Source organism: Mirounga angustirostris, unplaced genomic scaffold (genome assembly GCF_029215605.1).
Source record: "Mirounga angustirostris isolate CCGP_5_RB_7025 unplaced genomic scaffold, mMirAng1.0.hap1 SCAF_11, whole genome shotgun sequence".
Classification (NCBI taxonomy): Eukaryota; Metazoa; Chordata; class Mammalia; order Carnivora; family Phocidae; genus Mirounga; species Mirounga angustirostris.
This window is the reverse complement of record NW_026991719.1, coordinates 70,982,228-70,995,415: the sequence shown is the minus strand read 5'-3', so window position 1 is coordinate 70,995,415 and position 13,188 is coordinate 70,982,228. Positions and strand designations below refer to the sequence as shown.

At 34.2% G+C, this 13,188-nt stretch overlaps 1 protein-coding gene across 7 annotated transcripts in view; it reads left to right on the top strand.

Moving 5' to 3' along the window:
- CHM (CHM Rab escort protein) overlaps positions 1–13,188 on the top strand; it is a 218,423-nt gene that overhangs the window by 10,711 nt on the left and 194,524 nt on the right. For all 7 annotated transcript variants that reach the window (XM_064574309.1, XM_064574310.1, XM_064574312.1 and 4 more), the window contains exon 2: positions 12,938–13,004. In XM_064574309.1, the coding sequence (XP_064430379.1) occupies positions 12,938–13,004 (67 nt within the window). The remainder of the gene's footprint in view (positions 1–12,937; positions 13,005–13,188) is intronic.

Sequence of the window (13,188 nt, the reverse complement as noted above, 5' to 3'; positions counted from 1 at the left end):
TCAAAGTTAAAATTTTTGGCTAGAATTTATCTTTAGTGATTGGATGCCATGTTGGATTATGCCAGAACACACATCATATTCGGTTGATCCACCGTGAGTGTTGCTAAGATTAACCCTAGATTAGAATGATGACAATCTGATGCTTCTGTTGTATGGACATGTTTCCCCTGTGTATTGAAGATAATCTGTGTATTGCTAATTTGGCACTGTACAAATACTCAGTTTGATACCAGCTGTTCACATAACTGTTTTAACATTAGTAGGTAATTCTTGTAGAAATTAGTATTCTCATTAGGAGTTGCAAAAAATGATGTTTTTTTCTCTGATTCTTAGTTCTTTGATTCCTTCTACACTTAGTAGCTGCCAGTTAATTAATGCCAGTTAATTCACAAAAGGGAACATACCTTTCTAGCATTATTAGTATCTACCAGTTAAAGTACTCATTTCTGAGAATCAAGTAATTCAGAAAATGGAGTTAATTGTAAGGTTGCTTGGTGGGGATGGACAAGGAGATTTAGATGTCATGAAAAAGTATAGTACTTAAGAGCACAGACTTGAGCCACAGTGGCTAGATTCCAGTATTAACTCACCATTTACTGGGTAAATGACTTTGGACAAATTACTTAACCCCTTTGTGTTTCATTTTCTGCCTTGTATACATGTGGACAAAGACTGGAAAGTAAGGGAAAAATGAAAAAAAATTGTTAGGGGTCAGGCTATATATGATTAAAATATTTTCTTTAGCATTATACCATATTTACAGAGTAAGAGAAAATGAAAAAAGAGCTGTCTTGCTGCATTTTAGGCATTTTTATTACTGTTATTTTTTTCAATTAAAAACATTTTAAAGTTTTTTTAAAATTTATTTATTTTGGGGGCGTGGTGAGGGGAAGAAGAAGGGGGGGAGGGAGAGAGAGAGAGTGAGAGTGCACACATGAGCTCCCCTCTGGTAACCTATCCCTTTGTTCTCTATAGTTAAGAGTTTGTCTCCTGGTTTGTCTCTGTCTTTTATTTTCTCTTTGCTCATTTGTTTTGTTTCTTAAATTTCACAAATGAGTGAAATCATGTGGTATTTCTCTTTCCCTGACTTTTCTACCTTGCATTATACTCTCTTGCTTCATCCGTGTCTTTGCAAATGGCAATATTTCATTCTTATTTATGGTTGAGTAATATTCCATTGTGTGTGCATACGTGTGTGTGTGTGTGTTTGTGTGTATAATGTGTGTACGACCTCTTTATCCATTCATCAGTTGAGGGACGCCTGGCTGCTTCTAATGCTGCAATAAACATAGGGATGTATGTATCCCTTTGAATTGGTGTATTTGTATTTTTTTGGTAAATACCCAGTAGAGCAATTGCTGGATCATAGGGTAATTGTATATTTAACTTTTTGAGGAACCTCCGTACTGTTTTCCAGAGTGGCTGCACCAGTTTGCATTCCCACCAACAATGCAGGAGGGTTTCCCTTTCTCTATATCCTTGCCAACACCTGTTGTTTCTTGTCTTGTTGATTTTAGCCATTCTGACTGGTGTGAGGTGATACCACATTGTACTTTTGTACTTTTGATTTGCATTTTCCTGATAATAAGTGGTGCTGAGCATCTTTTCTTGTGTCTGTTGGCCATCTGTATATCTTCTTTGAAGAAATGTCTGTGTATGTTTTCTGCCCATTTTCTAATTAGATTATTTGGGTTTTTTGAGTGTTGCGTTTTCTAAGTTCTTTATATAGTTTGGATACTAACCCTTTATCTGTAATGTCATTTGCAAATATCTTCTCCCATTCCATATGTTGCCTTTTAGTTTTGTTGATTGTTTCCTTTGCTGTGCAGAAGCTTTTTATTTTGATGTACTCTCAATAGTTTATTTTTGCTTTTGTTTCCCTTGCCTCGGGAGACCTATCTAGAAAAAACTTGCTACAGCCAATGTCAAAGAGGTTACTGCCTGCATTCTCCTCTAGGATTTTCATGGTTTCAGGTCTCACATTTAGGTCTTTCATCCATTTTGAATTTACTTGTGTGTATGGTGAAAAAAGTGGTCCAGTTTCATTCTTTTGCATGTTGTTGTCCAGTTTAACCAACACCATTTGTTGTCTTTTTCCCACTGGATATTCTTTCCTGCTTTGTCAAAGATTAGTTGACCATATAGTTAGGGTTCATTTCTGGGTTCTCTATTCTGTTCCATTGATCTGTGTGTCTTTGTGTGATATTTGTGCCAGTACCATGCTGTTTTGACTACTATAGCTTTGTTATAGAACTTGAAGTCCAGAATTGTGATGCCTCCAGAGTTGCTTTTCTTTTTCAAGGTTGCTTTGGCTATTTGGAGTCTTTTGTGTATCCATACAAATTTTAGGTTTGTTCTAGCTCGAAAAATGCTGGTGGTATTTTGAAGGGATTGCATTAAATGTGTAGATTGCTTTGGGTAGTATAGACATTTTAATAGTATTTTTCTTCCAGTCCATGTGCATGGAATGTCTTCATTTCTTTGTGTTGTCTTGAATTTCTTTCATAAGTGTTTTATAGTTTTCAATAGGTCTTCACTTCTTTGGTTAAATTTATTTCTAGGTATCTTTGATTTGGGAGCAATTGTAAGTGGAATTGTTTTTTTAATTTCTCTTTCTCTTCATTATTCGTGTGTAGAAATGTAGCAGATTTTTGTACATTGATTTTATATCTTGTGACTTTACTGAATTTATCAGTTCTAGCAGATTTTTGGTGGAGTCCTTAGGGTTATATATATCATATATATGTGTGTGTGTGTGTATATATATATATATATATATATATATATATATATGAAACTATAGATATCTGTAGATACTGAGAGTTTACTTTTTTCTTACCTATTTAGATGCCTTTTTATTTCTTTTTGTTGTCTGAGTGCTGTGGCTAGGACTTCCAGTTCTGTGTTGAATACAAGTGGTGAGAGTGGACATCTTTGTCTTCTTCCTGACCTTACTGGAAAAGCTCTTAGTTTTTCCCCATTAAGGCTGATGTTAGCTGTGAGTTTTTCATATATGACCTTTATTATGTTGAGGTATGTTGCTTCTAGACCTACTTTGTTGAGGGTTTTTATCATGAATGGATGTTGTACTTTGTCAAGTGCTTTTTCTGCATCTATTGAAATAATCATATGGTTTTTATTCTTTCTCTTATTGATGTGATGTATCACATTGATTGCAGATATTGAACCACACTGGCACCCCAGGAATAAATCTCACTTGATCTTTGATTAATGATTTTTTTAATATATTGTTGAATTTGGTTTAGTAATATTATGTTGAAGATTTTTGCATCTATGTTTATCAGAGATATTGGCCTGTATTTGTTGTTGTCTTTATCTGGTTTTGTTATCAGGGTAATGTTGGCCTCGTAGAATGAATTTGGGAGTTTTCTTTCCTTTTCTATTTTTTGGAATAGTTTAAGAAGAATGGGTATTAACTCTTCTTTAAATGTTTAGTAGAATTTGCCTTTGAAGCCATCTGGTCCTGGACTTTTGTTTGACAATTAACTCAATTTCTTTGCTGGTTATTGGTTTTTTCAAATTTTCTATTCCTGTTTCAGTTTTGGTAGTTTATATGTTTCTAGAAATTTATTCCTTTCTTCCATGTTGTCCAATTTGTTGGTATAATACTTTTTAAAAACTATTAAAATATTAATAAAAAGTATTAAATGTTATTAAAAGTATTAATATTAAAATATATAATATTTTTTTAAAAAGTGGATTTCATGATAAGATTTTAAATAAGGGAAGGAGGTTGTTTCATGATTATAACATTCTTGGAATGAGTATACAGTCTCTTTCATCTGTTTAGTCTCATAGCTTTATAGGTAATATAATAAATTTCACTTCTGTGGCAGAGAAATAAGATATGTGCTGAACAAAGAAACTATTTTTTCATCACAAGTTAAATATTATTATGTCTGAAGGGAGCTCACCTGGGATAGTCTTTGCTGTGAAAAGATCATTTTAGTCACTTAAATTGATAAAACAGAAATATTAGTGTAATGAAAAGTAAGTTAAAATTAATTGTAATGGAATCTGCTTATTTCATTTCCTGGCATGGGATAAGTCTTCAGCAAATATTTACATTACTTAGTAAAACTTTCATTAAGAGAATTTGAGTTGATACATTTTTCTCTATGTAGGTAAAAACAGAATACTAAATCTCTGCTTTCCAAGAGATTATTTATTTGGTAGAGTCCCCAGCTTTCATTAGCTGTCCAAAATTTGGTATTAAGCTTTATTTTTAAAACTTTTTATTATGGAAAATTTCAAACATAAAAAAGTAGACTAAAATAACCCCCATGTACCAATCTCCCAGTTTCAACAGTTATCCATTTATGGACCATCTTGTGTTCTCTATACCCCTCATCTTCTCATTTCACTATCCAGCCCTAAATTATTTTATTTTTTATTTTTTTATTTTTTTTTAAAGATTTTATTTATTTATTTGACAGAGACAGAGATAGTGAGAGCAGGAACACAAGCAGCGGGAGTGGGAGAGGGAGAAGCAGGCTCCTCGCTGCGCCAGGAGCCCGATGTGGGACTCGATCCCAGGACCCTGGGATCATGACCTGAGCCGAAGGCAGACGCTTAACGACTGAGCCACCCAGGCGCCCCCTAAATTATTTTTAAGTAAATTCAGGATATCATATTCTATGTGTAAATATTTCAATATATATGTAAAAGATAAGGCCTCTCTTTTTTAAACATAATTTCAGTACATTTATGCCCTTGTTTGCATCTTCAGTTTTTCCTAAGGCATGTATCCATTGTGTTTCTTTGCTCTAGTGGTCTTTCTAGCTTAATTTTTATTTCTGAAATGATTTTTTCTTTAATTTCTTCTTGAGTTATTTTGCTCTTTTCAAATGTTACTATTCTCTAATCACACTTTGGAGTTTTTTTAATTTTGATTTATGTTCTTTCAGAGCTTCTATTATTTTCTTATATTTCTTTCTTTTTTTAGCTTCTATTACCATAGTTAGGTTATAGTTGTTTTTTTTTTTTTTTTAAGATTTTATTTGTTTGTCAGAGAGATAGCACAAGCGTGGAGGGGGTGGAGTGGCAGGCAGAGGGAGAAGCAGACTTCCTGCCGAGCAGGGAGCCTGATGCTGGACTCCTAGGACCCTGGGATCATGACCTGAGCTGAAGGCAGATGCCTAATCACTGAACCACCCAGGCGCCTCTGGGTTATAGTTTTTATCTAATTTGTGAGCATGTCTTTCTGGCATGCTTTATTTCATTGTCTCTTGGGTTATTATTTCACTCCTTTTTCCTGTATTTTTTTTTACCTGTACATTGCATAGGATTCAACTAAGATCCTTTTATGTTGCTCATTTTTAAGTGAAATTTTTCTGTGTGCTTTTAAATGAGGAGTGTGGGTCAGGATAGCTTTTCTAATGTCACTGTTCTAGATCTCTCTTTTTTTGTTTTCACAAAGTAATAAAAAAAATGTAGCCTGAGATCTGGCTGTGTTACCCTCTCCTAGTTTTGTATGGAGCTTCTCTTTCCTTTGCCCCTATTTTTCCTGTTCTACTGACTTTGGATTAGATTCCCAAGTTACTCCTCAGTTCAGGGATTTATCTATATGGAGAGTTTGTTTCATTAGTTTCCTAAGTTTATAGGGCCCAACTCCACCTCCCACACCCCCCACCACTCTAGCACTCCCAGAGGTTCCTTTGCACTCATCCATAGGTTGGAGCCTGAAAAATTCCTCCCAGTTGCTGCTACTGTTCTCAAATGGCCTGCTAAGTTTCCAGTGAATGCTTAATAGCAATTTTGGGTTTCTTTGGCTTTCAGGGCTGTCACAAATTTGTCTTCCCTTATTTTCTTATGGATTCTTTCTGATAACGTGTGGATCTTATAGCTATTGATGATTTGTAATGATCCACTTGTATTTTGGAGTTCATCATATTTTGTCACCTATCTTTGTTATAGATGTTGCCCCTAGGTGTTTGGTTTTGGTATTTTGGTTACACGGTCTGTCTTTATGGGAATCTTGGGGGAGATTTAACAACTTTGCTGCTAATGTCATCTTCCCAGAGTTCTGTTTTTATTTTTTAAAGTTCAAGTCATTTGCCCAAGAACAGAGGCCAAGTTGTTGATCACCTTTAAGATTCACCTTTGAGATCTTGTCACAAACCTTATGGGCCATTTATTTCAAGCCCTTCATTTTATCTATAAGGATATTTATAAGGAAGCTGAATTCCAAAGAGGTTAAATGATTTCCAACTATTTAGTATAAATCTGAAAACAAGAATCCAGTTTTCTGGATGTTCAGTTCAGTACTCTGAATATTGGAACAGTGTTCTTGTTGTTTAACACTCAGAGCTCATACTATATTGAATTTAAAAAAAATTAACATAAATTTTGTAAGTTAACATTTAATGGATAATATACTTTTGTAAAGTTCTAAAAATTACATAGATATTAATAACTATACTCTCCCATGAAGAAGAAATCCATAGATACTCCATTAGTACTTACTAATATGTTCAGTATTTCGTATGAGTCATAGTGAATTAAAATAGTTGTCAATTTAAGAACTATTTTTTTCTTTTTTTTTTTTTTTAAGATTTTATTTATTTTGAGAGAGAGAGAATGAGAGAGAACACATGAGAGGGGATAGGGTCAGAGAGCAAAGCAGACTCCCTGCCAAGCAGGGAGCCCGATGCGGGACTCGATCCCGGGACTCCAGGATCATGACCTGAGCCGAAGGCAATTGCTTAACCAACTGAGCCACCCAGGCGCCCAAGAACTATTTTTATCTGTACTTCTTGGTAGTTCCTTGGGCTGCTTCACTGGCACTTTTTTCTCTTTTTCAGGTAACTGCTAAAAAATAAAAGATATAAACTTTTAATTAGAATTTAATAGGAATGAACAAAACTACTTGAACCTGGGTTGAAATTCAATTTCCGTTTAATTATTAATGTCATTTATTTGAGTGGCTGCTCTGTGAGTTAAGCATGTGGTTTTACTTTTGCATTGCTCAGTTTAGTCAGTTCTGTACCTAATGTTGTTTGTGCTTTTTTATGACGGTGCAGAAGGTCTGTACATAGGGTTATGTAGTAAGGAATGTGGCTCTCTAAAAGCTTGTCATGCCCACAAATTTTTCCTTGCCAGTACAGTAGTTCTGTATTTTTTCCTAAAAAAAGTTATTTATAAAAAATAGTTACAGTGAATTTTCTAGTTCTGTGTAATTTTCTTTCCATTCTGGTCTTCACTGGTTATAAATAACACATGAAATGACTTTCAAGGTAGAAAGCAGGGATCCATTTTGAAATGTTCTATAAAATAAAGAGTGATTTATAGTTTCATATGATTTGGGCTGAAAGCACTTGGGCCTTGCCAGGTCATCAAAGTTCTGTCAGGAGAATCTCTTATTTATTGTTCAATATGTTGGGAGTGGTGTAAGTATTTTATTTTATTTTATGTTTATCTTATGTAAGTATAGCATCAGGAAAAATCAATTCCAGACACTTAATACAGTTTTAAGAACAGATCATAGAGAACTAACTTAAATCTTATAGTTGTAAAAGATGAAGTTCAACATTAAGGACTTGGATTAAAAGGGGATTTTGAAAAGTGAATGAATAATGGTTTCATTCCTATAAAATATTTTAGATAAGATTCTTGAAAATACTAATTTCATACGTTTGGTTCTGATTTTAGCCTAACTCCTTCATTTGAGAATGAAACTTCTTTATCTTATCTAGACAGGTTTTAGAAAATTGCAGAAATCTGGGACTATACATGTTTGTGTATATGATCATATAATGTTCCATAAGCCTTTAATGTATTTTTTCTAGCTGTCAACTTTATACGGAATCTCAACTGAAAAAGACATGAAGTAACAAACCTTAATTTCCCCCATTACAAACTTATGAAATGCTAATTTAATACTTAAAACTTGTGTGGTTTGATAAAAATGACTTGCCGGTAAAAGGTGTTTGTCTTGAATCAGAATTAGATATTTTTCCTACAGTCTTTTCCAGAGTTATTTGATATGGCCTCACAAATGAATTTAATAACCATACTTAATAATATGGAATGTTTAAATAATACTAAGTGTTGGGTGAACTTCTTTAGTGAACATATAGAAAAAGCCTGTAATGTACATATAGAAAAGGCTAATGGACTTCTTTTCAAAAACTTTTTAAGTTTTTACATCTTTGAAGATAACTTCAGTAAACAAGTGATTTTCTTTTTTTCCTCTTCAAATAACTAATCTTATTGAAGGGGTTAGAAGAGAAGGGAACAGAACCAGTATTTATTGAATGTCAGTGACATGCTAGGAGGCCCTGTGTAAGATGTTTTATATTACTTTGTACCTATTCCTCCCTACATTCCTGTGAGATATATTATTAGTCCCATATTGTAGTTGAAAACATTGTGCTTGTATATTTGTACTCACATATTTTACAGTGTGTTTCCAGTGTAATGCTTTGTGATTTGACCCTGATTTAGGTTATCTGTTTCTATCTCATGTCTGGCTTTTCCTTGTGGGAGAGACTATGTAATTCATTGTAAGCTTATATATGTTTTGTATAAAGGCCTCACAGGACATTGTGTGAATTTGAGTAATGATTCAGAAGTAGTTCACATTTTATGGTGCCAAATGTTAAAAAAAGGTTTCATTTTTAAATCAGTCAAGGGTTTAAATGCTATTAAAATTGAGCATATAAATATGAATTTAAACAAAACAAGCAGTTATTTTACCTACTTTGCTAAATTATCGATAAGACCAAGTTTAAATATGTTAACTTTTCCTATACAATAATTAAGAAAAAACCCCTGAAACTTAAAGCTCCAATTTTATACCAGTTCATCATGCTGTTACTAGAATTGTTTTTTTTTTTTTTTTTAAATACTGATTTCACCATGCTGTTCTGGCTAAAATCCTTTCAAGATTCCCTGTTGCTTACAGGTTCCAAGTTCAGACTCCAGTTTGGTTCCAGATACTCTTTTTTGAACATCACCTTTTGGTTCTCCCTTCACCCTTTGCCGGGAATACTCCCTTCCACTTTCCTTTTTTTTTTTTCTTTCACCTTTTCCTTCTCTACTCTTCAGTTGTGTTAATTACAGATCTTGAAAGACGCAGCTAGTGTCCTCTGCTGTTTGGAGCTTTCAGTGACTGCTCCACAGAGGGAATGCATCTTTCCATTGTGTTCTTATAATAGTTTTAATTATTATTTTAATCCCTTTAAATTCTTTTTTTAAAGATTTTATTTATTTGTCAGAGAGAGAGAGAGAATGCGCACAAGCAGGGGGAGCAACAGGCAGAGCAGGCAGAGGGAGAAGCAGGCTCCCGCTGAGCAAGGAGCCTGATGCGGACTGGATCCTAGGACCCTGGGATCATGACCTGAGCTGAAGGCAGATGCTTAACTAATTGAGCCACCCAGGTGTCCCAATCCCTTTAAATTTTTATTTGTTAGACTCAGCTCTTTTAGGCTAGTAATTGTCTTAACCTTATCTTATTTTTTCTCACCACCTGTCAAAGTCTGCTTCATTCTTCTCTATCTTCCCTTTCCCCATTTTCTTTCTTTTTTTCTTTCCTTCAACAAATATTTATGGAAAATCTAATACATGCTTCCTCTGTTCAAGGAACTAACTCAGTGTTTATTAAATGGGTGGGAAGAAATATGAGATGTGGGGAGACATTACTAACTGTATTATTAGTCTGTTAATCATTCTAAGCATGAAGATAATAGGCCCTTGCCATTTAATGTAGAAACAGCCTATCAATTTCACAAACTAATGGGGAGTGTCTGGATAGAAGTATTAAGGGAAAACACAAATGATAGTTATTTTGGTGTTGTGTATTTGGACTCCAACCATGTTCAGTATTGAAATCTGTCCTTGGCTTTGCTTTGTCAGCCAGAGACATGACCTCTGACTGTTGATTGCAGCCATGGAAATAACCACATGCATATTTGCCTATCCAGAGTCAGAGCTAATAGAGCCAAATAGGAGAGTAATTTTGTTGTTGCTTGCCATTGGAGTTGGCATCTAGTAAAAGTAGATGTATGTTTGGAGTAGTATTTAGATGAAAATGTATTGCTTCTAAAGTATCTTGCTGAACAATAATAAAAGTAGGTAGTTTTTATAGAGCAAGTACCCTCCAACAACTTAATGGTCCTATGAGGTAAATGGCGGTATTCCCATTGATGGATGAAGAAACAAAAGCTCAGAGATGGCAAGTGACTTGTGTGAGGTCACATAGCTAGTTAAGCAGCAAAATTAAGATTCAAGCCTAGGGGGGCGCCTGGGTGGCTCAGTTGGTTAAGCGACTGCCTTCGGCTCAGGTCATGATCCTGGAGTCCCTGGATCGAGTCCTGCATCGGGCTCCCTGCTTGGCAGGGAGTCTGCTTCTCCCTCTGACCCTCCCCCCTCTCATGTGCTTGCTCTCTCTCATTCTCTCTCTCTCAAATAAATAAATAAAATCTTTAAAAAAAAAAAAAAAGATTCAAGCCTAGGTCTGTCTGATTGAGACCATACTCATTTCCTTATGCTGCTGTCCTCCCCTTGAATCCTCATTCTCAAACTCATGTCCAAGTTGAAGAGAGTGAATTTACCATGGTAATTGAATTTGAGATATCAAATTAATGAATTACTTGATCTTTGGCAAGTTATTTAATCTTTCTCATCCCATTTTCTCACATGGATAATAATGCCTGCCTCCCAGGATTATAATGAGGAATAAATGAGGTGATGTATATGAAAAGATACTGTGAACCATAAAGCCCTATACTAATGTTTGGTGGTATATTATTAGTGCTGTCATTATTACATGCTTTAACATACTAATTCTCCTTCCCAAATATTTCTTTCCTGTTGTCCTTTTTAATGTTTGTGATGTTTGGCAGCTTTTAAAGTACCATAGTGACTGCGTTTCATTAATGAGAAAAGTTATTTCTTTAGGTGTAAAAAGTTCAGATAGTCTTAAGATAAAAGACATTAGAACAATACAGTTTTGACTGAAGAACTAAGTATGCTTAACTATTTAAAACTTTCAAAAAAAAATAAAACTTTCTTTCTCCTAGTTCCTTCTACACCACAAATTCTTACTATGTTTTCTCTTTGAATTATCTGAAGTTAAAGTTGAAAGTTTATTATGGATTATTTCCAATAATTGATATTTAATGGCTGTCTTCAGTACATCGAGTCAGAACTTTGTTTTTGAACCAAACACTATACACCCACAGTAGTCACCACTGGAAAACTCTAGTTCTTCTGTGAATGCAGCTGGAGCTTGTGTTTAATGTGGTTTTTAGCTAGATTGTGTCAATTGCTTCCATATGCCTGTTGCTTTTTACATAAGGAAGATAACTCTTCTCTTTTCTTGAAATCCTTGATGCTTAGTGTGTAGTTTAAATCCTTGACAAAAAAAAAAAAATGTGCTGTTTCTTTTCCACTACATAAAAATCCAAGAGGATCAAGGTGCTTCATTATAGTGAAAGAGTAGGTGGTAGTACTACAGAATTGCACTAAACTTTCAAAACATGCTTTGTCTGACTGATATAAGTGATTCTTAATAGTTTCTACATATAAGTGATTCTTAATAGTTTCTACTGAAATGGTAGATTTTACAATAAAAAGTTATGGAACAATCTTGAATGTATAATATAGTGTATTAACTGGTGAACATCTGAAATTTTTATGTTATGAAATCATTCTTTGGTAATTTGTGATTTTTTTTTTGTTAGTACTTGTATATTTCCTTTATGATAACCCACTTTATGGTGTGGCTCGATTTGATTCCAGAACACTAATGTTCTTTTCAAACTGCTGTATTAACCAGAAAGTGAGATAATGTGTCTTGTAAATGGCCTCTTTTTTAAAATAGGATTTTCTTCTTCGTTCGTTCATTCATTCATTCATTCATTCATTCATTTAGACAACAGTTACATTATTTTTCAGTTGTACAACATAGTGATTCAACTTCTCTCTACATTATGCCATGGTCACCAAAAGTATAGCTACCATCTGTCATCATACAGTGCTTTTAAAATATCATTGATTATATTCCTTATGCTGTACCTTTTATTCCTGTGACTTCATAACTGGAAGCCTGTATCTTCCATTCCCTTTCACACCTTTTGCTCGTGCCCCCCTCTACTCCCCTCTGGCAATCATCAATTTGTTCTCTGTATTTGTAGATCTGATTCTGCTTTTTGTTTGTTTATTCATTTGTTTTTTAGATTCTACATATAAGTGTATTCATACGGTATTTCTCTTTCTCTGTCTCACTGATTTCGCCTAACATAATGCCCTCTAGGCTCATCGATGTTGTTGCATATGGCGTGATCTCATCCTTTTTTTATGGCTGTGTGATAGTCCATTGAATTACTGCCTCTGTTCTCTTCCAGGCGTTTTATGGTTTCAGGTCTCAATAAATGGCCTCTTTTTGAACTACCTAACCTATTGCTTAAACTGAAAAATGTATGCCATTCCCCCTCATAGGCACTGGATGGCTTTGGAGTTAGATTTGGATTCAAATTTCAACAATAGGAAAAAATGTTAAAGCATTGGGCAACAAATTAACATATTTGCCCCTCAGTATTTCATTTCTGTGCTGATGATGCTTCACTGTCAGTGCAGTTTGGAAAATGAGATGAGTTAGTATGTGAACATAGCTACTAAATAACAAAGTGCTATATGAATAATATTTTGAAAGTTGCTCATTTATGGAAATTTGCATATAAAAAGATTTTACGTGCTTGATTTAAAAAAAATCTCCACATAATAAAATTTCAGGATAAGTAGTGTACATTTAACAAATATCCAATGATACAAATGTTAGAAGTTTGAATACAAGGATGAGCCTCCTTTGGTAAACTTTTATATGCAGTGATGGCATGCATGAACTATTTGTGTAAGATTTCTCTCTCTATATATTTTTCTACATTCTGAGTGATATAGTTGTGTGTTTTTATAGGTTTGCCTGAATCCATCATTGCAGCTGCATGTTCAAGAAGTGGCCAGAGGGTTCTGCATGTTGATTCGTAAGTTTATCAATGGTAACATTTAATACTTCCTAAATATCTCTGCGCAGAATTTCAATTTAAATACACACGCATGTGTGTATATATGTGTCTATATATGTCATGTATAAGCTAAGTTGGAAAAATGATTGGAATTGTTTAATTTTCACCAAAATATGTGAAACATATAAAATAGAAGTTTTAG